At 46.4% G+C, this 25,811-nt stretch overlaps 1 protein-coding gene across 1 annotated transcript; it reads right to left on the bottom strand.

Moving 5' to 3' along the window:
* Nucleotides 1-2,160: 2,160 nt before the first annotated feature.
* LOC309515865 (GTPase IMAP family member 8-like) lies at nucleotides 2,161-25,154 on the bottom strand. Its single transcript, XM_082194078.1, has 9 exons — nucleotides 25,004-25,154; nucleotides 23,020-23,044; nucleotides 21,237-22,030; nucleotides 17,474-17,563; nucleotides 16,146-16,212; nucleotides 13,740-14,339; nucleotides 7,570-7,649; nucleotides 4,958-4,982; nucleotides 2,161-3,363 (listed from the first exon to the last, which is right to left on the bottom strand). The coding sequence occupies exons 2-9, from the start codon at nucleotides 23,036-23,038 to the stop codon at nucleotides 2,534-2,536; spliced, it is 2,505 nt and encodes an 834-aa protein (XP_082050204.1). The 5' UTR covers nucleotides 23,039-23,044; nucleotides 25,004-25,154; the 3' UTR covers nucleotides 2,161-2,533.
* Between the last annotated feature and the right edge of the window lie 657 nt (nucleotides 25,155-25,811).

The raw sequence follows: 25,811 nt of genomic DNA, 5'->3' as shown, positions 1-25,811 counted from the left end.
TATTCATTGCCTCCGGTCTATTTTCTGGGAATCCTGCAACGTGTTTGAGTTTTATTGGAAAGACCCAGGAACTACAGTGGTACCTCGGGTTAAGTCCTTAAATCGTTCCAGAGGTCCATTCTTAACCTGAAACTGTTCTTAACCTGAAGCACCACTTTAGCTAATGGAGTCTGTAACCTGAAGCGTCTGTAACCTGAAGCGTATGTAACCCAAGGTACCACTGTACAGCATGTTTGCCTGCAACAATGTGAACATTTTTTTCTTCTGAAAGTCTAGCCCAGAGTAAACAGTTTCAGAACCACTGCAATAGACCTGCTTCTATCTTCCTGACAGCCCCTGCCCACTCTGGTCCCCTCGCCCCAAAACCTGTGGCAATCTGGGTCTGTCTCCGCCTGACTTGACCAAGGCTCATTGACCACGGGATGCCTGCCTGCAGGGACTTGCCCAGAAAAACAAAGAATCATGGAATGGCAGAGTTGGAAGGGACCCCGAGGGCCATCTAGTCCAACCCCTGCAATGAAGGACTCTTTCCCCCAAAGTGGGGCTTGAACCCACGTCCCTGAGATCTCTACCAACTGAGCTATCCTAGTAAGCCCTCGCCTTGCTCTGTGCTGGACCCAAACTGGGGAAGCAAGATTCATTTATTTTTAAATTTTTTATTCAAAATTAAAACAAAACATATTATCCAGAAACATATCATCCTTATCCCCCTCCCATTTTTCCTCCTTCTTGCTACCCTCCCACCCCACCCCACCCCACCCGGCTTCCCTCAGTCTTTGATTTCTCTAAGAATGCTGTTTTCTGCATGTTACACAGTTGTATAGATCCTCAAACTATTTAGCTGATGGTTATCAATAAAAAGTTTGTGAATGTTTATTCAAAGCCAGCCAAGGAGTCCAGTTCGCTTTCTTGCGTCTTCAAATACTTTGTAAAGGGTTCCCATTCATCTTTAAAGTCACAGTTATCCTTGTCCTGTAGCTTATATGTCAGTTTTGCCAGTTCTGCATAGCGAGAACTGGAAGCAAGATTTATTGGGGTGTTCATACTGCAAGCCTCTCCACCCTATGCTCAGGTTGCATTTGTGGCTGGGACCACACAGAGGCGTAGCTAGCTGCTTGGGCGCCCGGAGCAGAGCGCGCTGCGTGGAGCCTCTGCGGAGTCTGCCTGGCGGACGCAAGCCCCACGCTGCCGTTTCGGGCAGCGTGGAGCCTGCAGGTGCTCACGCCACCACGCCACTCCCAGGAGAGATGCGTGGCTCAGGGGCGCTGCCGGCCAGGCCCCACGGTAAGTGCCGCCCCCACGGTGTGCCATCACCCCTCTCAGTGATGACACCTGGGGCCGTCTGCACCCACCACACACCCCTTCCTACGCCACTGGAACCACATATCCTAAGAGCAGCAGAGTCTCCAATTGCCTCTGAATGCCACTGTTTGGGAATCACAGGTGAGGAGCGTGTGGCTGTGACAGGATGCAAGACTAGGTGAGTCCCTGGCCAGATCCAAATATTGGGCTCGTCTTACTTAGTGGCTCCTAGATCCTGTTCATCACTTCTAGGAAATCTGACCCCCCTTTTTGCACAGTCTTGAACTCGCACACAAGCACAGAGGGGTCTTCCTTACCCCAAGGCCACATCCTACACTCTTCTAGGCCTCTTTGGTTTGGTAAATAGCTTTGTTGCAGAGTCATGTGAATCCGTATCACTGCAAGAGGGAGAAAAACTGAGCACGGCTTTTAAGCCATGTAGGTTGAGACAAACACAGGAAGTTGCTTTTGGGTGAGGCAGGAAGAAAGCCAGATGTGATTACACATTGCTTTGGGTGCAAAGCCAGCCTCCTTGGGAAATCAACTTGACATGGCCAGAGCATTTTCAAGAAAGGCAGCCAGAGCCTTTCACGGATAGCAGCCCCCTCTCTGCACAGCCCCCCACCCCCGTTTTCTGGTCACGTTTTTAAATAGTGGGTACTCTTGGTTCTTACTTCAAGCCATTGAAGGCAATTGCTCTAGAGCAGTGGTGGTGAACCTGTGGCACTCAGAGCACCCAGTGAGCCTCAAGGATGAGTGGCAGGGATTCGAACCCAGCTCTCCCAGCTCTGAGCCTGACATCCGAACCACTACTGCCGCTCATTGAACTCTAACCTTCCAAGTTAAGTTAGGTTGCTCATCTTGCCACACAAGAGTTTATTTCTTTATTAATTATGTTTATATCCCACCTTTTCCTCCAAGGAGTTCATAATTCTCTCCCTCCCCATTTTATCCTCACAACAACCCTGTGAGGTAGACTAAGCTGAGAGTGAGTGATTGACTTGAGGTCACCCAGTGAGATTCATGGCTGAGTGGTGGGGATCTGAACCCTGAGCAGTCAGGGATTTCCTAGTCTGACACACTATCCCAGGGTTTCCAAAATGCGGGTCTCCAGCTGTTTTTTGGACTACAGTTCCCACCATCCCTGACCACCGGTCCTGCTAGCTAGGGATGATGGGAGTTGTAGGCCAAAAACAGCTGGAGAGGGTATGGAAGACCAATATGAGCTATTTTAGGAGGCAGATTTCCCAACTTGAAAGTAAGAAAACAGACGCCAAATAATGTAGCCCAGCAAAGCGCACCCAATTGCAATCCCCGTAGCGACCAACAACCAATCTGCCACGAGACGCGGTACATTCTGCCTCCTCCCAGAAACTTGCTCTGCTCTTTGCCTGGCCCATCTGTTCTCTATCATGTAACTCCTGAGATCTGCACTGGTTATGTCGGGCTCCAAGTACAGCTCGTTGATGTAATAGCCTCCTCCGTTCTCCTGAACCATGTCTTGGATCATGTCCATTAGCTCGGAGACCTGCTCCTCCCTCTCTTCCCCTTCTGCCCTGTTATTGAAAGCGCAGAAGCGGCTGCCACATTTCTCCATCAGCTCCTTGACAGCCTTGTTCTCTGACCACCCCACATAATCCCGCAAGGAGCCTCCACCTAAATCTTCTTTGCGGGTGAACAAGACCACCATGTGCTTGGTGGCCTCCAAGCCAAAGAGATCCTGGACTTGCTTCGCTGCCGCCTCATCTTCTGCTGTGAAACGGCCCACCTGAGTCACGAAAACCAGAGCGTGGGGACCAGGCCTGGACAGCTCAATGCCACGGATGATCTCGGCTGCTAATGCTTCATCACTGAAGGCACCTGAGTTCAAAACATCTGCTGTGTCCACCACCAAGACAGTCCTGCCATTCCAGGTCCCCTGGCCTCTTTGGCAGGTCACAGTTGTTGTTCCTGGCCTAAGCGCCGACACGAATTCTTTCCGGCCAAGGATGGTGTTTCCCGTGGCACTTTTCCCGCAGCCTGTTTTACCGACGAGGATTATCCTCAGTTCTCTGTCTTCTCCTGTGAGCAATGGAGGAGATGTTAGAGAACAGGAGATCAGCAACCATAGGGCTCGAGTTCTCTCCAGGTGAACCTCAACCCTTTCCTGATATTCAACGCAACACCTCACTGCCGTCCAGCGAAGCTGAGGGGTGAAAACGGCGGCAGCTCTCCTGTTTGTTTTTTGGGATGGAAATCAGGCAGGAGAATAGGATGGGGATTCGCTTCTGCTGCTTGTCTGATGATACAGTGGTACCTTGGTTTTTGAATGTAATCAGTTCCAGAAGAATGTTTCCAAAACGTTTGAAAACCGAAAACTCAATACGGAAGCCTCAGTACAATAGGGAAACTCAAAAAGGAAGCCGCGTGGCATGTTCGGCTTCCAAAAATCATTCGAAAACTGGAGCAGTTACTTCCGGGTTTTCGGCATTCAAAACCCGAAATGTTTGACTACGGAGGTGTTCAACAACCGAGGTTCCACTGTATTTCCATAGCCTTAAAATTAGTGGCCTTTGTGTTGAAATGAACGGTGTGGTATTGTGTAATTAATCACAATATCCATTATGATCTGTGCTATTTTTGTAGGAAAAAGAGTTTGCTGGAGCTCACCCAAAACTTCTCCCTTGTTCTGTAACACTAACACACCTGAGAGGTACTGCAGCTGAGCTCCAGCTGAAAAAATGCCCTGGTTATTATTATTTATTAAATTTGTATTTCACCCTTCATCCAAAAAGTACAGGGCTTTTCACATCATAAAAATACGAAACGAGAAAACTAAAAACATAATGAAACAAGGACAAAAACAAACCAGTAACCCCGTTCCCACAAACACATTTAAAAGGCCATAGAAAGTTAATCAGCCAAAGGCCTGGCTGAAGAGAAACTTTTTCTCTTGGTACCTAAAGGATCTGCAATGAAGGCACAAGGCAGGCCTCCCGGGGAGAGCATTCCGCAAATGGGGAGCCACTGTAGAAAAGGCCCTGTTCTTGTGTTGCCACCCTCCGGACCTCTTGAAGAGGAGACGCACAAAGAAGGATCTCAAGGGATGATTGCAGGAACCGGGCCGGTTCATATGGGGAAATTTAGCATGTTAAATTTGGCCATGGTGGATAGCAAGACGAATCAGGTAGTTTTTGTTGGAAGCTGGACTGCAGTGGAAGGAAAACTGTGCTGATTGTGCCAAGTACAGCTTAGACCCAGGCTATCTGAAGGACTGTCCTCTCCCATATGAATTTGCCAGGCTGCAAACAGGGGTGACAATCTGAATTTTTCAGATGGTTTATTCCTGTAGATCATGACATTCGTACAGTTGGTATCGTTTAAAATCCAAGCCAGTTCATATGAGGGAATACAGTCTTTCAGATAGCTTGGACCTAAGCTGTAAAGGGCTTTAAAGGTCCTTGAATTTTGCCTGGAAAATGATGGCTAGCCAGAGAAGCTGTTGTAACCAGGGAATCGTCTGCTCCCTGTAACCTTCAGGAAGGGGAGAGCTGGGAATACTGGTGCGGTTTTAACTGGAACCATTAAAAATGGAGGAAGGGATAAATAATGTTTGTGAGACAGTAGCTAATGTAGATTTCTCCCCCAAAATGTGATGTTTTGCCTTCTTTCTTACCTTCTCCGACGGAATCTTCATCTGCCTGAAATATTTGTGATAGTTTAAGGTTAGTCCAGAGCAGCCTTCGGTTTGCAAACTTGAACACTAATTTGGTGCTAGTTGAGAAATGCTTTTAAATCATTTATTTATTTATTTATTTATTTATTTATTTATTTTTAAATCACCCACTGCTCTTCTTTAAGAACAACCCCCCTGAATCTTCTCAATGCTCTGAGGCCTCACTTTTTGCAAAGTGCACAGACCCTGAGAAACAGAGATGCCGTATTTTTCCGTGTATAACACGCCCCCTTGTATAAGATGACCCCTTTTTGGGGGGACTGCGACAAAAAATGGGGGGGGATTGCCACAGCCACCAATTGTCTGCACGCTCACTGCCATAAGCCCTCCTGCACACTACACAAAACCACACACAATTGCACGCAAGCATCGCCACTGCCGCTAATCAATCGCCCAATTGCCGCAGCCGATCGTAAGCAGGCCTTGACGCAGACACCAATCACACCCCCAATCGCCAACAGTGGCGTAGCATGGGGGGTGCAGGGGGGGCCGGCCGCACCGGGCGCAACATCTGGGGGTTAGGGTTAGGGGGCGCAAATCCACGGGTTAGGGGGTGCAAATTACTTGCCTTGCCCCGGGTGCTGACAACCCATGCTACGCCACTGATCGCCAATGCCAGTCTCCGACCGGCTGCCACCACCAATCACCAGTTTTCTCCTGCTCTGGAGGGTGAGACTCGAACCCATGGCTTCAAGTTATGAGAAAGGAGATTCTGACTAAACATCAGGAAAACCTTTCTGACAGTAAGAGCAGTTCAACAGTTGTGGACTCTCCTTCCTGGAGATTTTAAAGCAGAGGCTGGGTGGCCACCTGTCAGTGATTCTTTAACTGTGTTTCCTGAATTTCAGGGGGTTGGACTAGATGACCCCTGGGTCCCCTCCCAACTCTACAGTTCTATGATTCTATGAATTACCTTTCTACTCTCCTTTCTGTTAAATGATCCAAGAGCAAATTGCCCACCCTTTCTTGGGGCTTACCTCTGAGGTTTTCAGCAATGGTTCACGTGACATGTTTTCTCCCGTGGCAATTTTCTTGCTTCAAGGTGACAGTCTTCCAGGATTTGTTCCTGCAAACAATGCAAGTTAGTCATTTGTCTGAAAGCCAGCCTGCCCCGTGAGCCGAGGGCAGGGCGTGGGTGCAACCTCTATGGTGATACATCAACCCCAGTGCAGGGCTTGCTAAACTCAGCAGAATTGCTGAAGCAATTCAAAGGAAAACCTCCACCAAGTCTGCTCAGGAGCAAGTCCTACTGAATTCAGTGGGGCTTCTTCCCAGGTGTAGCAGGAAACACCCCCACCCCCCATCATTCAGTTTGTGCAAACTTCACACACACACTCACACACTACATACGCTACACTTCTGTTATAAATTCATAGAAAATCAACCATACATCGGATTTGCACTGTTTTACTCCATGAAGGAAGGACTACAAAATGGGGAAGGTTTGATACAGGCCAGCCATGATCCCTTGAACATCCCAGCACATCCACAGGAGCCCTGCCCAGTTGCTATGCCAACCCTGATGGTCCTAGACAGAAGACCATCAAGATCACAAAGAACTTGCATATGGGAGTGGATTCAGCATGGACTGGAACAAAGGACAGTGAGCAGATCTTCCCTCTGGGGGCAGGAAACTGCCAACTCCCCTTTGTCTCCTGGAAGTGACTCATGGGGAGGGGGAAAGGAGGAACCAGCCAGGTGACAGGACACTCAGGTTACCACCACAACTCCTCCCTCAACCCCTCCTTTCTGTAATGTATGCATGATGTTTCTGGGGGTGGGCTTGACCTAGAGGATGGAAATCTCAAACGTTTTTATAAGGTCTTGCACACCATTTTTCTGTGTCTTTCCTCTCTCCTGCAAGTGAGGGGAACACCCTGTTGCAACAGTTCAATAAAGGCCAAGCCTACAGGCTGCTGTTTTGCTCCAAGTTGTCCCGGTTGGTGTCTTTGTTTTTGTCCAAGGGAGCCCTCGGATTTTTCTGGTAACACAGGTAAGTGTGGTTAGGATTGCAGCGTTCACTGTCTTATAAATTTAAGTCTTATTTATTTATTTCTAGAATATTTTTTAATTGATTTTCAATTTTTAACATTTTTATAACATCATATCTCCATTTATATGTTTTTAGCTACAATTCGGTTTATATTTAAAGTAGATAATTAAATGAGCAAATTAAATGAATTCTCATATGCAGAAGATATTAAAAAATAAATTTAAGGAACCGCAGAAAGAGGCGGAAGGAAGCCAAACTTTGAAATGCTAAAATGATTGTGAAATTAATGAAATGTATAAATTTCAAAAGGATAAATAAAACCGTTTTTGAAAAAGCTCTTAATATTTTTATAATTGCACAGAAGTTGTTGCAGAAGAAGAAACCCAAGAGTCTTGAAGTTGTTGGAAGACTCCTTCCTGTTTTTGCTGCAACAGACTCTGGGTCTTTCTTAGGAGAGAGCCTCCTTGAAAAACGTCTCCGGATTTGACCCTGTTCTCTTCACCCCTTCCCATCTACCTCTTTGGAGATCACAGGTGTGGCTCTTCCAGATCTTTCCTACTTCTGGACGTTCTTGGACGACATTCTTTTCCTGAAGTGCAGACAGAAGGAGCAGAGGAGGCGGCTGCTGTTGGCTCCAAGCTGGAAAGGAAAGATAGGCTGCAATAAACTACATTCTCCTCCAGTGAGAAACGGCCAAAACTCCACCCACAGCCTGCCAGGAAAAGCTGTTGGCTTAAAGAAAGAGTTTTTGCCAGCACAAAAGCAATCGTGAGGGTTAATCCTGCTAAGTTCTGCTGCAAAGGAAGTTACAGACATTTCAACATTTTTGTTCGTGTGTCTTTGCAGCTATTTTGGTCCCGGTGTTTCCCTCCACGACCTTGACTCTCACTGTCTTTGTGGCCCTTATTCCTGTCCTGAAGTTTTAAAGGGGTGCAGGCAGCAGCTGCCCAGCAGAAAGGCAAGGCACTCTGCACAAGCTCAGAGACCATTGTGGCCCCATTATCATGGAATCAGAAGATTTGCCTTCAGAGCCTCTTTCTTTTTTCTGGCATTTTGCAGATTGTGTAGCTGCAAGCTCAAGTTCCCGACCCCTGTGCTAGAATGGTGGAATATAATAAACTGCCCCCAACTGGGGAGAATAACCTTACCGTATTATTCTCTGTATAAGACTATATTTCCCCCAATTTTTTAAAAGTTTAAAATTGGGGAGCGTCTTGGGGACTTCCGGGTTGGCGCCATCGCCGAATGGCAGACTCCCTCCGAGCTCCGGAGGGAGTCGGCTCGGCAGGGGCTGGGTCCTACCGCGCCGGCGACGCGGGGACCCTCAGAAACCACGGGCACGGAGCCCGTGGACATGGTGACTCGGCTGGCATCGTTAGCGCCCTCCCGACTTGTGAAGGAGCCTTTTTAAAGGCTACGGATCGGGTGCCGGGGAGTGGCGTGGTGCTTTGAGTCCTCCGCTTCCCCTGCCGAGCGCAGCCACATGCCATTCGTCGGAGAGCGCTGGCTTCTTCCTTTGAAAAATTGGACATTTGGCGATAACCCGTGAGTAATTGGGTAACCGGGTACAAAAGGAGAAAAAAAAGGATTTTTTTTCGGATTCGGCACGAGCGGGGGGGGGTCCAAAAAGGAAGTCAGTCCCCCCCCCGATTGTAAACATGCTAAAACAAGGGCTGGGAAACCAAGATCGATTCAGAAGTTTATCGATGACAAAAATTTTCAACTCCACGATGTGAACTACAAGAATTGTGCTGGAGGAGAAGAGTGGAGGGTGAGAGAAAAAGGCAACCCCCCCTGGGAACCGGGGCGATTCGGAGAGCCTGGTGAAGAGAGACGGAGAATTTGACAGCTGTCAAAGGAGCTGTCAAAGCTAGAGAATATAAAGAGGACTTTGTTACAAGTATTTTGCTGGTCAATTTTGTTACAATTTGATATAATATGGACATAAACTGTCGGGGAAAAAGAAACAACAAATTGACTTTTGGAATAGAGGATACAAAGTTATTGCAATCCCCCTAGAGGGGTTTCGGGACATTACAAGTGTCGTATGTGGAAAACTACTCTGGGATGTGCACAGGTCTTATCTCCTGGGAAAGCTGTAAAACTGAAATACTATTTTGTCTACAGAGGTGACCATAATACTATAGAATCTTCTATTGAAGCAAGGAAGGAACTGGACGTAAGTCTTTGTCCCTGAATAACAAACCTCTGTAGAGACACTAAATCTTGGAACAAGAATGTTTTAACAGCTGAACAAGACAGAAACCTGAGAAAGTAAGAAATAAAAGAGCAAAGGACTAACTACGACACGGAAAGAACAACGGGAGGAGCAACAAATGATCAAGGAAAACCAAAGGCCTCTATTAGGCTGGATTTTTGAAGTTAAATATTACCAAAACAACCAAATCTAAAGAAAACCGGCAAGATGGATTGAGATAAATTTTGGCTGTGGACTTAAGACCTCCAGGCCGACAACATACAGACAGATGGACATGGGGAATCTAAACCAGGGAAGGGAGGGGGAATCTTAGAATCCAAAGGCTATGTAATCAACTTTTTGAACTTTCCTATATTTTCTACCTTATATTCTTTACAACTTTGATCTTACATGTTTTTGCTTTTACTTTTTTTTTAAGAAAGGGGGAACTAGTGGAAGGAAATGAGAACTGATCTTGGGGGGGAAATTTTGTTTTATTTTAAGATGAGGAACGTTGTTAAGATTGTGTAAATTTAAATTGGCTTATGAGTAAAATGTATTAGGTTTAAATTGGGAATGAGAGCTTGTGGAACCAACTTAGGGAAAGGGGAATACAGTCAGGAGGGGAAGGAGGGAGTCCCAGAAAGAAGGCTATGAAAAGAAGGGTTTAAATTTGTTTTTCTGTTTCTTTCTTTTCTTTATCTTTTCTATTTTTCTTATTCTGTTATTATTGGAAATTTTAATAAACATGATTTAAAAAAATAAAATAAAATTGGGGATCGTCTTATACATGGAACGTTTAAAATATTTATTGCTTAATTTGGGGCTCAAAAAATAAGGGTCATCTTATACATGGGGGCGTCTTATAGACAGAAAAATACAGCAATTAAAATTAAAGTCCTTCTACAGATTTTGCACACTTTCCCTGCAACCGCACTGTGCATGCTACACTTGCTATAGGAAAATTCCAGGGCTCACTTGGATTGCCAAACAAAGACACCAGCCAAAAAATGAGGAGCAAAACAGCAGCTGGTCGGCTTGATCTTTTATTCAAAAGACTGCTGCAACAGGACTTCCACATGGCAGAAGCTTCCTCTTTCATAAGTTTTCTTTTTGTGGGAATGTTCAGGGATGCAGGAGAGGATATATTGTCTGATTATAGCCTTTCCAACTTGTGTAAACAAGTTCACAATTTAGCAGAGTAACATTCCCCTTTTTAAACTCACAGCGGATGCATTCGCTCAGGCTCGCTAAAGCCTCTATAATAACTGTTCTGGTATTTCCCCCTTATTCCCTCATAAACGATAAGACACGACACAGTCTTCTATAAAAGTATAAAAAGAGTTTACTCACACATCATTCTGTTCACAATAGGATCCCAGAAGGCACTTAAAAAAGTAACACACACCCTGAAAACTCTCTCATAAGAAGACAGTCCCTTTGTCCTCTCTTAGAGCATCTTTGGCTACGCAGATGTTGCTTCTTTGATGCATGTAGTCAAAGAGAGAGAGATGGCTGCCCTGCCCTGTGCTTTTGTCATTACCTGCACAGGTGAGGCCACACCCACCTCTCGTCACATGCAGAGGAAGTCTGTCCCAGCCCAGAAGGAAACAGGAAGTTTACCTGCTGGCTGGACAAACATTCCTCCCCATGTGTAAACATGTTCACTCTGGGAATGTTGTAGTTGTGTTTCACATCCCCCACTTTCCCCCACAAACACCTTTGGTGAAACATCATGCACACATCTTAGATACATCATACACATGTCACAAATGGGGAGGTGTCTCTGGCAGACACCCATCCATCGGGTTCTGCCCCCAACCCTCTCTTGCCCTCCACCTTACCCCCATCGAGTGATACAAAGGAAGTATTGACAAGTTCCTGGGTTTCCAGGTCAGGTAATGACACCTCTTTGTCCTGACCCGGGAGCACAATCCATTCTTGGATGGTTGGCTATTGTGCGTGAGATGACTACCTGCCTGGCACCCATTTGCCAGGATGCCAGGGAGTATCTCTTGTGCAAGACGCTGCTGAGTACGTGATCCCAGGTTTCAGGGAATATGGTTGCCCACATCCCAGACTCCCCGCTTCATAGCTATTCCTTCCCTGAACAGAACAAAGTTGGAATGGCACAAATCCAGACAGGAGAGATTTTATATGCCTTTCTAAAGTTTTCCCAGTGAGCCAGTATGTAGATATGTTTATCAGTGGATTGTTGCATTTGGTGATGTGCAGCGGAGGCCCTTTGAACAGAGATACGAAAAAACTGTGATGAAGTGTTTTGTGGGGACATTTGCAGGAGTGATTGTGTTGAGTTTGGTAGTGTGTGTGTGTGTGTGTGTGTGTGTGTGTGATGTCTGCTGGAGGGCAAACACCCTGCCCGCCCCCAACCTTTACATAAATTCCTGTAACACACTCCAGATATATGCATGTGAAATAAGCTTTTTGTGCAGCATAAACAAAACATAGCATGTGGGATGAAACTGCGAGGTCTCTGCTGCTCTGTTGTGCAAAGAGGAGAGAAACCGCTATGTTGTTTTGCATTCAAGGTGGAGCAAAACATAGAAAGAGATATGAAAAACAGAATGCTCTTCCTGCCTATCGGGGTTTCCCACACTAGGCAGGGTGTTATTTCTAACAGTGCAAATTCTCAAAAATGGTCCACAGCACACAGCTTTTGCTTTTGCTTTCGCTGTTTACTCCGATAGTTTCCCTGCAGCTTTCTCTGCCTTCCTTGTCCTCCTGACCAGGGAGAGTCTTCTGAAATCTCAATCAGGGATAGTCCGACCATGAGGTGGGAGAATGCATGTTCTCAAAGAGCCCCTGTTTTCCAGGGAGAGCCCAGGAATTCCATAAGCCATCCCAAAATAAAAAAATTCCTTCCAGTAGCACCTTAAAGACCAACTAAGTTAGTTCTTGGTATGAGCTTTCGTGTGCATGCACACTTCTTCAGATACTGTGTATCTGACTATGGCAGACCAACACGGCTACCTATCTGTAGCATAAGCCATCCCAGTTTCTGATTTGATCCTGGAATGCCCCGGATTTCCTTTTTCCTCCCCTCAGAAGTATGGGAGAACAATTAAAAGTGGTGTGTGTAGGAGCAAAAATGGACTCCTGCTTACCCTGAAAATAAAATTCCTGCACCAAATGGAGGAAATGGTGATGGTGGCGCACAAAGCCCCTCCTATAATTTTGAAGGAAAAGGTCACCAATCCCCTTTCCATTCCGTAATTGCAATGCTTCAGCTGCCAGCCATTTCTCAGGAAACACAATTATTCCTTAATTGTAAATGGAGCCTTGCACTGTCTACTCATATGTAAATCCCACGGTATTCAAGGGTGCTTACTCCCAGGTAACTGGGTAAAGACTAGGCAGCTTCGCACTGCAAGCCGAACCATTTTTACTCAGAAGTAAGTCCCACCGAGTTCAGTAGGATTTCCCATGGGGCTGCCCCTACAAATACCAGACAGATGGGCGATTAAAGGGTCTGAGGAACAAGGAGGAGGAATGAGGGGTGCAGGACAAATTTGATCCAGCTTCCTTTGAAAGGTGGAAATAGTAAATTTCCACTTTCCAAAGCAAAATGAAACAGCCAATATCTACAATCCTCCCTTTGTGGAATCTCGCGATGCAGTTCTCTAGCTGGAGTTCAGAAGGACGCATATAACCGTGAAAATGACATGCAAAGGTGCATTTTATTAGGAACTGTGTCTTGCAAAAGTATGTATGTAATTTACAAAGGTGTTTGTTAGGAGAAATTGACACAAAAATATGGCTAAACTTTCATAATGGTTCAAAAATAAAAATAATGCATTTCCAGAGAGTTTAAGACAGGAAAAATGAGAAACTGAGAGAACTGAAGTGGATTGATGTATCCACTCCTATGTGGGGTTTAGGAAACTGCAGACAGTTATGTTATTATTTTCATAAAATTCCTTTACCTCTTGATTGTAGAAAACCTCAAAGTGCTTTGCAAAATGAATAAAACAACAGGATTATGATTAATAACAATGAAAACATCCACAAATTAAAACCAGTGACAAACTACAAACTTATCAGTATTCTAAATATGTGAGTAGCCTTGTCTGATCAAAAATGTTTTTTGCAGGCAGCAAAAAAAAGCAAAGTTGCCTGCCTGATGTTGATAGCCAGGAGGGTTGGTGCCGTCACACCGAAAGAGCAATTACTTATCAATGCAGAACAGATATTATGTGGCATCTGCAACTGTGCCCATTCTGCCAATCGAAGCATCCAGAGACCACATGTGGGGTCAGGCGATCTCAGGGCTAAACTGCTCCCAAACTGTTAAGAACTTAATATCCTGAGAGCAATGCCTTGAACTTGGCCTGGCAGCAAATCGGGAGCCAGGGCAGGTCTCTGAGCCCAGGCGTCCTAGGCTGACAAACACCCGCTGCCGTCAACAATGGTGGCATCCTGCACTCATTGCAACTCCCAGATTAGGCACAAGGGAAGCCCCACATATTTTAGAAAGAAACGAAACACTATGAACTAGATGATATAAGAGCAGCCTTCAATTCTTTCCCCTTTCTTCCTCTTTCCCTTTTTCTGTGCAGGGATCTTCCAGAGCATTTCCATCAGCAGCTTGGAGGCCTCTTCCTTCTCTTCTCCAGCTGCCTTGTTATTCAAAGCGAAGCAGCGATTCCCACATTTCTCAACCAGTTTCTTAACCTTGTTTTCAGACTTCTCCACATAGTCCTCCAAGGATTCACCTTTCAAATCCTCTTTGTGGGTGAACAAGACAAGCATGCTCTTCCCGAACTTCTTCCTAAACCTTTTCTTGACCTTTTTAGCAGTTTTCTTGTCTTCTGGAGTGAAACGGCCCACGGTGATCACAAAGACCAGAACGTAAGGACTGGACTTGCAGAGTTTTTTGATCTCTCGCTTGTGCTGTTTGAGAGATTTTGAACTAGAGACAGCGGGCGTGTCAATCACAGAAAACCTCTGGCCCTTAAATTCCCCACTCGCCTTCTCGACGTTCTGAGTTGTCGGCTTAGCTGAAAAAGCCGAGTGAAATTTCTCTCGTCCGAGGAGGGTGTTCCCTGTGGCACTTTTCCCCACACCGGCCTTGCCAAGAAGGACGATACACAGTTCTGATTCATCCTTGTCCCCTGTGAATTAGAAAGGTCACGTCAGAGCAGTGCTCTTCAACTTTTTCGAGCCCACGGCTCCCTTGACCAACCACATTCTTGCAGTGGATCCCCTGGGGATCTGTTACACGTATGGGGGGAGTCCCCCCTTCCTACCCGTCCCTTTTCTTTTTTTAAAAAAATAATTCTAAATTAATTTTACATTTATGATTTGACATTCAAACTTAGAATACAATAATGAAATATTGAATTCTCTGAATTCTCCGACCTCCCTCCTCCCCTCCGTGGAGTCCACAAACAACATCTTCTTCTGCATCTCATAGCATTCCCAATTTATCTATATAACTCAAATTTTAACCATAGTCTTTTTTCATATTGCAAGTGTTATTGTAGTCCTGCTAATGTTTTTAATTGTTTACAGTGTTCTTTCAGGTACAGTGGTACCTCAGGATGAGAACAGAAATTGTTCTCCCGCGGCGCAGCAGCGGCAGGAGGCCCCATTAGCTAAAGCGGTGCTTCAGGTTAAGAACAGTTTCAGGTTAAGTACGGACCTCCGGAATGAATTCAGTACTTAAACCGAGGTACCACTGTATATGGAATAAACACACACACAAACATATTTTGAGGAGCAAAAAAGAGGATACATTTGCTGACTTCTACTGGAAAAAGATGGGGAAAAGGTGGTGCTGTGGGTTAAACCACTGAGCCTCGGACTTGCCGATCAGAAGGTCGGCAGTTCGAATCCCCGCTACGGGGTGAGCTCCCGTTGCTCAGTCCCTGCTCCTGCCCACCTGGCAGTTCGAAAGCACGTCAAAGTGCAAGTAGATAAATAGGTACCGCTCCGGCGGGAAGGTAAACGGTGTTTCCATGCCCTGCTCTGGTTCACCAGAAACGGCTTAGTCCTGCTGGCCACATGACCTGGAAACTGTACGCCGGCTCCCTTGGCCAGTAAAGCGAGATGAGCGCCGCAACCCCAGAGTCGGCCACGACTGGACCTAATGGTCAGGGGTACCTTTACCTTTACTGGAAAAAGAGGGCACATGGCAACCCTCTATGATATTCCCTATCCTATGCAGCAGGATGTTAAACTCAATGGGGGAACACTTACCAGAATCTTGTACGTTGTCTTCTTTCCGCTGCAATCTGAGCCACCTTTTCTGCTGCTGGAATGTTTGTTGCAACATAACAGGTTAGCTACTAGCAGCCTTCGGTCAGCAAACCCAACACCCCGGGACATGGGTCCTCAAAAGTGCAAACTTGAGAGAGGATTATCGTAAATCTGTGGGGCCTGTGTTCCTTGGAGTGAGAGGGTAGTTAAAAGGTGTCAGGAACTGGGGTTATTGCAGGAGTGGGTGATGGGCTCATGTTTCTACATGCCAAACACTCCTACTTTGTGACATATTTGTGATGTATCTGGAAATGTATTATGGGAAGGGGCGGAACGTCTTAAAAGTTCACGCAACCCCATGCTGGGGTTCCTATTCTCTGTGTGTTTGAACCTTGTTGCAACAAATAAAGATCAGGTCTACTGGCCGCTGTTTTGCTTCTTTCACTTGGCTGGAGACTCCTCCTCCTGCTGACCAGAGGGATCCGCGGGGAGTGGCATCCCGACGAGCCAGGCAGCAGAGGAAATCTGCACCCTAGGATTTTTCCTTATCGCTGAAGTGACAATAGACAAAAGCTCCTCCTCCATTAGCATCACGAGGACCAAACTGGGTCTGCAAAAGCTACTTCCTCTGTCCTGCAAGAAAGCTGGGAGGAGAGCTGGACTCCTTTAGCCGGCCAGGATCCGGATATCTCCTAAATGGCACCTTGGTTCCCACTTACCTTGGGGGATCCCGACTGCTTTGCCATATCTCGCTGACCCTGGCTCACCCGCCCCGGTCTCTTCTCCCTGCAAATGACAGAGTTACGGCTGTACGAACGATTGCAAGCTACTTTCTGTGGCAGATTTTTATTTTTGCAGTCCATACATTTTTATTTTTATTTTAAATCCCAGTAAAATCCCACTTATTTCTTTATTTCCACTGATGTGCAGATTTACAGAACGAAAACCACCAGCATGACACACATGAAGATGAAATATTTTACAAATTCAAAAGACCACACACCCATTAAACGGATACCAATCCAGACATTTCTACAATTGTGCAGTTGGTGTGCCATGACTCTGTCAGACTTCAGGGATATCATTCTCAGGCAAAAAAGGCTTTTAAATGTGTCAAGAGATGGAATCAGTTCCTGTGCGTAGTCAGCTGAGCCTGAGGGTAAAACTCGGTGCCATCAGGAACTAGAGCAAAACTGATCCTACCACAAATTCTTCAAATAATTTTAAAATATTTTGGGCATGAATCCACCCCAAATCTTGGGTTTTGTTTCCTTGTTCTATATGCAATTACTTAATTTTTTTCTGGGCAGAGTTGTGGCACTCAAAACAGGTTCTGAGGCTAAGCCCTGCCTCAAATCAGTTCTCTCAGTTTCTCATTTTGACAAATACAGCTCTCTAAATTTGTGCAGCAATCTGCATTAAAAATAAAACAAACCTCATGCAAATTCACCAGCATTTAGTGCTAATCTCTCCTAAAAAACATTTTTGTATGTACACATTCTTGCAAGCAATTTCCCCCAACATAATGCATGGATTTTTTGATTTTTTAAAAAAGTAATATATGTATTTTATTCCACACTTCCCCCTGCTTTTTGCATTTTCATATACATTGTTTGGCTGGAGAACTGCACCACAAAATTCAGGAAAGTGTGAATCGCGAAGGTTGGCTGTGTTTCAGTTTCCATTTTATTTCAGAAAGTGCAAATTATGTAGGCTCAATTTTAACTGTGAACTGAATTCCTCCCCTGTCCCTATCCTCACATAAAGTCCCCTCAGCGAGGCATCACCAACCCTCATCTTTTCATAGGCAAACATTTCGTGAGCCAGGTTTCATCTTGTCATCATGCAAACGTCCCCTTGGATGGCTACAACCAGCAGATTCCGAATGCCTATTTGGATTTCTTCATGCAGAAATGCTTTGCCTGTGAGCTGCAGTCCTAACCATCCCATTGGGCCGGCACGTACAAAATTGCACCATGAAAAAACTAATCGGTTTGGACTCCTTTGCCTGCCCCCCCCACCTGCAGCTTCCGTCTCTTCCCCCTACCTTTTTGGAGATTACAAGAATTCTCTCTTCATCAGTGGATTTTTCTATTTCTGCTCTGTACGCTGCTCCTTCCTCCGCTCTCCCTGAAATCGTTCAGCTTGTGAGACGAAGGTTCGCTCGGAGCTGAAAATGAAAGTTCACGGGGCAGAATAAATTCGGTTTCCTGAAGCAGAGCAGGGGACGCCCCCTGGCTGCCCGAGACAGCAGCAGGTTGGAAGGGAAAAGGCTTTGCAAGCAACTCCGGGGGGAGAGGGAGACTGCAAGCGGCAGGCAGCCCAATCCTGCGCATGCATTCTCGAAAGCCAACCCTACAGAGTCCATGGGGCTCCACTCATGGCACGTGGTCAGAGAAAAGAGACAGAAAAGTTTCCCTCTCTAATTAGAACTTGTGTCTAGGACCGGATTGAGGTTTGATGAGGCCCTCAGCTCCTGAAGGTAATGGGGCCCTTTCTATGTCCAGCTGTCCTTTGTCAGCAACAAATTGTCACTGTTTTTTGTGTTGAATATATGCTATATGGTAATTTATGGACGTCATAGGCATCTCAAGCCATTTGCACATCACAAAATATGCATTATATCAAAGTAATTGTTTTTTATCTTCTATTTTGGAAATGAGAAGGGACACAGGTGGCGCTGTGGTCTAAACCACAGAGCCTAGGACTTGCCAATCAGAAGGTCGCGGTTTGAATCCCCGCGACGGGGTGAGCTCCCATTGTCCGGTCCCTGCTCCTGCCCACCTAGCAGTTCGAAAGCACGTCAAAGTGCAAGTAGATAAATAGGTACCATTCCGGTGGGAAGGTAAACTGCGTTTCCATGCACTGCTCTAGTTCGCCAGAAGCGGCTTCATTATGCTGGCCACATGACCCGGAAGCTGTACGCCGGCTCCCTCGGCCAGTACAGAGTACAGAGCCAGTGTGGTGTAGTGGTTAAGAGTGGTAGTCTCGTAATCTGGGAAACCGGGTTCCCGTCTCCGCTCCTCCCCATGCAGCTGTTGGGTGACCTTGGGCCAGTCACACTTCTTTGAAGTCTCTCAGCCCCACTCACCTCACAGAGTGTTTGTTGTGGGGGAGGAAGGGAAAGGAGAATGTTAGCCGCTTTGAGACTCCTGAAGGGGAGTGAAAGGCGGGATATCAAATCCAAACTCTTCTTCTTCTTCAGTAAAGCAAGATGAGCGCCACAACCCCAGAGTCGTGTGCGACTGGACCTAATGGTCAGGGGCCCCTTTACCTTTATTTTGGAAATGTACCATTTTTTTCCACTTTGCATTTTTAAGGGGACCCCAATAGAATGGGGCCCTAAGCTATAGCTTCTTCAGCTTCTACGTAAATCCAGCACTGCTTGTGGACATTCCCATTTGCAAAATGCTCCCTAAACTGCAGGTCGGATCGGAGCTGAGCTACTTTCCAGAGAGTAACTGCTTTGCTGCTTCAGAACTGATAAGCCATTTCTTATCTCAAGTCTGGCAAACAGACTTGCAGGAGAGGCTTGTCTCAGGAGAAAGCTGCTCTTTCTCCTCTGTCACTTTAGAAGCAAGGCAGAATGAAATGCTTTTTGTATTTTAAAGGAATATTTCTGTATTTTATGGCTTAGGGTTAGAATCATAGAATTGATCCTGAGATGATCCCAAGCATCATCTAGTTTAACGCTCTGCAATGCAGGAATCTGCAAGTTGCCGTAAGGGTATTGAATTCATGACTTTGGCGCTATGAGCACCATGTTGGTTTGTCATCAGGAGAATTTAGAGAGGGGAAATTGTGTGCAGGAAAAGGGTTAAACACCGGCTTCTCTGTCTTCTGAATACCCCCTGTGACGTTACCATGTATGAGAGAGTGCTGGAGGGGAAATAGTTAAATAGGTTGCACAGACAGGACCCAGGGGGGGGTGGAGTCAGTGGGTTTATAAAGGAGTTCTGAGAGGAGTTCGTTGGGAGTTGTGGGCGGGTAGTTGGTTGGATTTCATGGGTTGGCTGGTTGGGAAAGGCAGTTGGTAATAGAGAGACAGGGCAGTTGGTCCTTGAGTGTGGGGTGGTCCTTGAGAGATAGAGAGAGGAACATAAGTCTAAGAAAGTAAAGAGGAACACTGTTTGGAATGCTGTAATAGTTTTGTTTTAAGTCTGAAATAAAATACACTCTTCTTTATGAATTGAGAACCTGACTGAGGCTGAAGTGATTTTACCAGAGAGGACCTGGTTGGTGGCAGCGGATTAGTGGTGTACGGGTCAATAGTCCGTGAGACGACCGGGGGCTCCGTACGAACGCCACACCCCCCTCCCCAAACCATTTTTCTTCCTCTTTTCAAAATTTCTTTATGGACACTCATTCATGCTTGTTTTGGACTTAACTCAGTCAGTGGTCAGCATCACACATTGAAAGAACAGTAAGAGCACATGACTTCCTTCGAGGAATCCTGGGAACTGTAGTTCACCTCTCAGAGAGCAACAATCCCAGACACCCTTCGCAAACTCCAGTTCCCAGAATTCTCTGTGGGGAATCATGCAACTTAAATATACTGTATGCAGTCAGCCCCAGTCACCTATTTGTTAAGTGGGAATAATTATGGTTTGCCACCCAGATCAGAATCCTTCCCCTTAACAAGTGGGGATTTTGATATGTACTTGCTAGGGCAAGGCAATATCTGGTTTTCATCACTGCAATGCATCACCAGCTAAACACTGCAATATATTTATTTATCACAATGTCTGAAATAAGGATGGAGCTATAGATGTGAACAGATATCTGGTTTTCAACACGGCCATATATCACCAGCTAAACACCATGATATACCGATATATCACAATGTCTGATGGATGGATGGAGCTGTGTAGAGGCACTGACTGGCTTCAGGGTTTTCCCCACATTGTGATTTCTGCATAGTACACACACATCATGATTTGCGATAAACTGCCAGGTCAAATATTATGAAACCAATATCACGATACGGACTTCAAACCACTTCCGGACAATATTACCACCCAGCCCTAGTACTGGCTTTGACAAGATATGTGAGTTTGTTTACTTGTCCGTGTACGTGGAATAGTTTTATATGTGCTTTTATTGTTATGTTTGTCCTGTTCAATTGGTTTGATGTGTGATTCAGAAATGGAATGAACTGATGCAATCCATCATCAATCAATCAATCAATCAAATCTTTATTATGGCCATAGACCAGAATAAGTAGGTTGGGGTACAATCATTTAGAATCTGTAAAACATTTTGAAAAGCTAAAAAGTATTAAAAGAGAAGGTATATCTAAAAGACTATAAGAATCTAAAAGAAACTAAAAGAGGGGTTAGGAGCATTAAACGGATGTGGAGGAGCATAAAAGATTAGTATATAAAAGACTACAACTATCAGTTTAGAGAGCACTATCATGCGAGTGTTCATGAAATCTAGTTTGGGGTTCAGGTCATCATTTGATGGATCTTGAGCGCTGCTGTGCAGAACCTGGCAACGTCGTATGTTGTAGCAGGGTTGGGATCTGACAGCAGCAGGGAGGTATAAAATTGTCCTGTGCACCTTGGGGTACTTATGGTGTAATGGGGAGATGAGGCTAATACAAATGTCTCTATAGTATAGGAAGTGGAGAAGCACATGCTCTGTTGTTTCTGTTTGTCCAGAGTCACAGGGGCATTGCAACTGATACAATGACAAATAAAATACTAAGCAGGTGATTCTTAGGACATTGCACCCAGACAATCCAGTTTGTTCATTCGTTTATTTGTTTTTCTTCTCACACCTCATAAGAAGCTGGTGGGCTGGCTTTAAAAATCCCCAGCTTTGCTAAAGGGGAGATATCGAGAGAAACGATTACAATGGTAATGTAACAGGTAAAGCACTGCACCACACACACATAAGGCGATAAATACTTTTCTGTAGCTGACACCCTTGTGAGCTTTCCCTTCCCCCTCTCCCTTGGCCCTTTTCCTGCAGATGTAAGATCCAAGCGCTGCCTCCATGGATGGCGTCTCCAGGTATGGCTCTTCATTCCCCTCGACCATCTCCAGGACCATCTCCATCAGCTCAGAGACCTGGTCCTCCCGTTCTCCTAATACCGCCCTGTTATTAAAAGCGCAGAAGCGCCCCCCGCATTCTTGGACCAGCTTCCGGACAGCCTCGTTATCTGACTGCATCACGTAATCCCGCAAGGAGTTGCCTTCTAAGGCTTCTTTGCGGGTGAACAAGAGGATGGTGTGCTTCATGGCCTCTGTCCCAAACATCTCCCGGACTCGCTGGGCTGCCTCCTCGTCCTCCGCGGTGAAGCGACCCACCTGGGTCACAAACACGAGCGCATGAGGGCCAGGCTGAGAGAGGTCAAGGCAGCGCTTGGTCTCCCGGTCCAGCCTTTCATCGCAATCTCCGGTGCCCAAAATATCCGCTGTGTCAATCACGGACACAGGATGGCCTCTCCAAGTGCAGGACGCCCTTTGGCAGGACAAGGTGGTTGTCCTGGCCTGAAGTTTCGAATCAAAGAGTTTCTGGCCAAGGATGGTGTTTCCTGTGGCGCTTTTGCCGCCTCCAGTCTTGCCCACAAGGACGATCCTCAGTTCTCTCCTATTTCCTGCGGGTTTTGAAAGACAGCAAAGAGCTGGTCAGCAAAAATATCAGAGCAGCCACTTCTGGTGGGATCCCTCTTAATATGTGATTGTTGAGAATTATATTGTTTTCTGATCCTTAGAGAGACTGAATGCATATGTAAAGCATAAGGTAAAGGTAAAGGGACCCCTGACCATTAGGTCCAGTCGTGGCCGACTCTGGGGTTGCGGCGCTCATCTCGCTTTATTGGCCAAGGGAGCCGGCGTACAGCTTCCGGGTCATGTGGCCAGCATGACTAAGCCGCTTCTGGCGAACCAGAGCAGCACACGGAAATGCCGTTTACCTTCCCACTGGAGTGGTACCTATTTATCTACTTGCACTGGGATGTGCTTTTGAATTGCTAGGTGGGCAGGAGCAGGGACCGGGAGCTCACCCCGTCGTGGGGATTTGAACCACCAACCTTCTGATCGGCAAGTCCTAGGCTCTGTGGTTTAACCCACAGTGCCACCGGCGTCCCTTATATAAAACGTACACATGTATAAATAAAAGCAGAAGAAGAACATATTGGGAAACATTTGTGTACACCTGATAAATTCAGCAGTGTAAATAAGTTTTGATGGATGCAATAATGGAATACTGAATGGTTTAGTTTTTTGGAAAATATGCAGGGATTTATGATATGCATCTTGAATTTGAACAAGCGCTACGTAGTTCCTTTTCCAAGCTCTGGTCAGTGCAGGCAAGAATGAGCCGGGCGAACCAGCGGCCTGATGCAGCCGAGGGCATCTTCTAGGTTCCTGCAGATGTGCGTCAGGATGGCACCCCACCCAGGCACCGCCCACCTCCCCAAATCCCCAAAATATTACACATTGGTATAACAATATTTTTTTCTGTAAATAAATAAAATAAATGTCATTGGGGGTGCCGTGAAAAACTCCTGCGAAATAGATCTGGAATAATCCACCCCACCCCAAGCAGTCAATCTGCCTCTGAGTCACTGGAACCCTTCCTTACCTCCTCTGGTCCCGTCCATCTTCCCCTGAAAAAAATGGCAAGAAATCAAGATGATCTTCTCAGGCAGCCTTCCATCTGCAAACCCAGCACCCCACCCCTAGTTCAGACATGTGGTATCGCAAATGAGAAACAGCACATTGCAGACATAAAGATGTTCAGAATATTTTGCAAGCAATGAGAAAGGAAATGCCCACTGAACTGTGCCCAAACGCTGTGGCTCTTTCCTCAGGTGGCACTTCAACAGAACTAAATTAAAAACATAATTATTATTAATTTCAACTATTATTTTCACGTATTGCAAGCAGAAGAACACCCCCCTCACCCTGAAGGGAGCGCCTGGCAAACATCAGTCTAAACATATAAGGCTTTATATGACATTTGATGTTTTCTCTATTTGTTTAGATCTGTTGGAAGCCGTCCAGAGCAGCTGGGGCAACCCAGTCAGAAGTGTGGGGTACAAATAATAAAATTTATATTCTGGTGGAGTCTTTGCTTAATTTATTCATTTCATAAAAATATGCACCCCTTGACTGTAAAAAAAAGAGAAGAACCTCAAAGCATTTTGTCAAAAGATAAAATCAGCATTAAGAAGAATTAACAATGACTTAAAAGCTGAAAAGTTAAAATGGCAAGAGCTAAAAACAGATTAAAAGTCTCACCAGCTTTCTAAGCATCTGAATAGGCTTGTCTAAACAAGATTAACAGGCCTCCCCAGTGTCCCTATGTTCCAGGGACGGTCCCAGATTTACACAAGCCCCTCCGGTTTCAGATGTGATCCCAGAACGTCCCGCATTTCCTTAGAATCATAGAAACATAGAATTGGGGAGTTGGGAGGGACCCCGAGAGTCACCTAGTCCAGCCCCCTGCAATGCAGGAACATCCAGCTGCCCCAAACGGGGATCGAACCTGCAACCTTGACTCTAACCAACAGAGACATCCAGCCTTAGGATGTCCCTGTGATCATCGGAGAAATGTTGGAGGGCCTGGAGTTGCGGAACCCACGAGCCGAGGAGAGAAGTAACTAGACAACCTTTAGAACAGTGTTTTTCAACCTTTTTTGGGCAGAGGCAGACTTGTTTCATGAAAAAAATCACCAGGCACACCACCATTGCGGAGAGGGAGATGTCAGAGCCCCGCTGCTCTCTATGGGGAATCGGATGAGAGCGGACTGCCTGTCCGCTCTCATCCGATCCCATCTGATCTGATCCCCACCCAGGACGGATGGAAAATAGGGTGGACACAGTCCGGCGCCCGCCTAGTGGGCGAAAAGTTGACTTTTTTTATCTTTCGAATTTTTCAATTTTTCCCACGGCACACCAGGCAACATCTCGCGGCACACTAGTGTGCCACGGAACAGTGGTTGAAAAACACTGCTTTAGAAGACATCTGGATAGAGAAGCTGTTTAATGTTTGGTTATGCTTTTATATATACACGTTGGAAGCCTCCCTGGGTGTCTGGGGCCACCTAGTCAGATGGGTACAAATAATACAACTATTATTATTATTATGGGATAGGACGTCCCTATTTTCATCGGGAAAACGTTGGGGAGGGTAAGGAATAATTTCAGCAAGCGCCAGAAGGAGGACAGTGTCCCTGACAAACACAACCCTGCAACTGCCCTGTTCCTGTTTGTGGTGGAAGAGAAGCCCCAGTTCGGGCGCACTCTTAACCCACACTCGGTCGATCAGCCTTTAGGGATCCTCCACAGGGATCCTTCCCTGCCTTTTGTTGCAACAGGCTAAACCCAGCTGCTGCCTCCCTAGGAAGCTTGAGGGCAGGGGCCCAGCCTGGTATGTCTGGGCATATTGAAGGGAGCTGCTTCCGAGCGAGGAAGGTGCGCCCAGGAGCGCGGAGAGGCTGCCCAGGGCTGCGGGACAAGGGGCGTCTCCCGGGTCCTCTTGCAGCAGGGGCTCCCTTTGCAACCAGATCCTTCTCTCCCTCCTTCTCTCCACCACTCGGCCCTTCCCAGATGGCAGACCTCACCTCCTCAGCTGCTTCTGCAGATCTTTCCTCGTCCCGCGTCGTCTTCCACGCCGGTTTGAGTTTTCCTGCAGCGAACGGGAGCGAGAGACGAGCTGCTTCTCCGAAGGGAAAATGAAAGTAGCAGCTGAATTAGGTCCTCTTCTGCTTGGGATGAGCAGGACAAGATTTCCCCCCAGTGGATGCCTGGAGAGCCAGCAGCTGGTTTGGGCGGTGGGTGGCGGCGTCGGGCGCTTTTCAGCTTAGAGAGGCGGCGAGCGCACGAGAGGGTCGCAGAATCAGAGACTTATAGAGTTGGAAGGGACCCGAGGGTCATCCAGTCCAGCCCCCCTGCAGTGCAGGAATATGCAGCTGCCCCATCGAACTTGCAGCCTTGACATCATCAGCACCAAACTAGACTGAGAAGTGCACAGAATGATGCCTGGCAGGGGATGAGGGGGACGAGTCTCCTAATATTCAGGGTGTCCTCACAAAGTGTAATGCTGGTGGTCAACAAAAGAGGTTCAAAGGCTCAAGGCAAATCTTTTAAAATGTTGTATAAACACCGACAACTGGGAAACACTGGCCTGTTGGAGAACAGCCTTGACCAAAGGTGTCCTGGGCTTTGAAGACGCTCAAACTCAGGACAAAAGGGAGAAACGTGCTAAGAGGAAGGCACACTTGGCAAATCCACACCGTGATCAACTCCCACCCGGAAACCAGTGTCCCCAGTGTGGAAGGATGTGTGAATCCAGAATTGGCCTCCAAAGTCACTGTTAAAACCGTGTTTATGGAAGACAATCTTACTCGGCTACGAGGGATCGCCAAAGAA

Source organism: Podarcis vaucheri (assembly GCF_965113315.1).
Source record: "Podarcis vaucheri genome assembly, chromosome: 12".
In the NCBI taxonomy this organism is placed as follows: domain Eukaryota; kingdom Metazoa; phylum Chordata; class Lepidosauria; order Squamata; family Lacertidae; genus Podarcis; species Podarcis vaucheri.
Note: the sequence above shows the minus strand (reverse complement) of the source record. Positions and strands in the feature narration are given on the sequence as shown.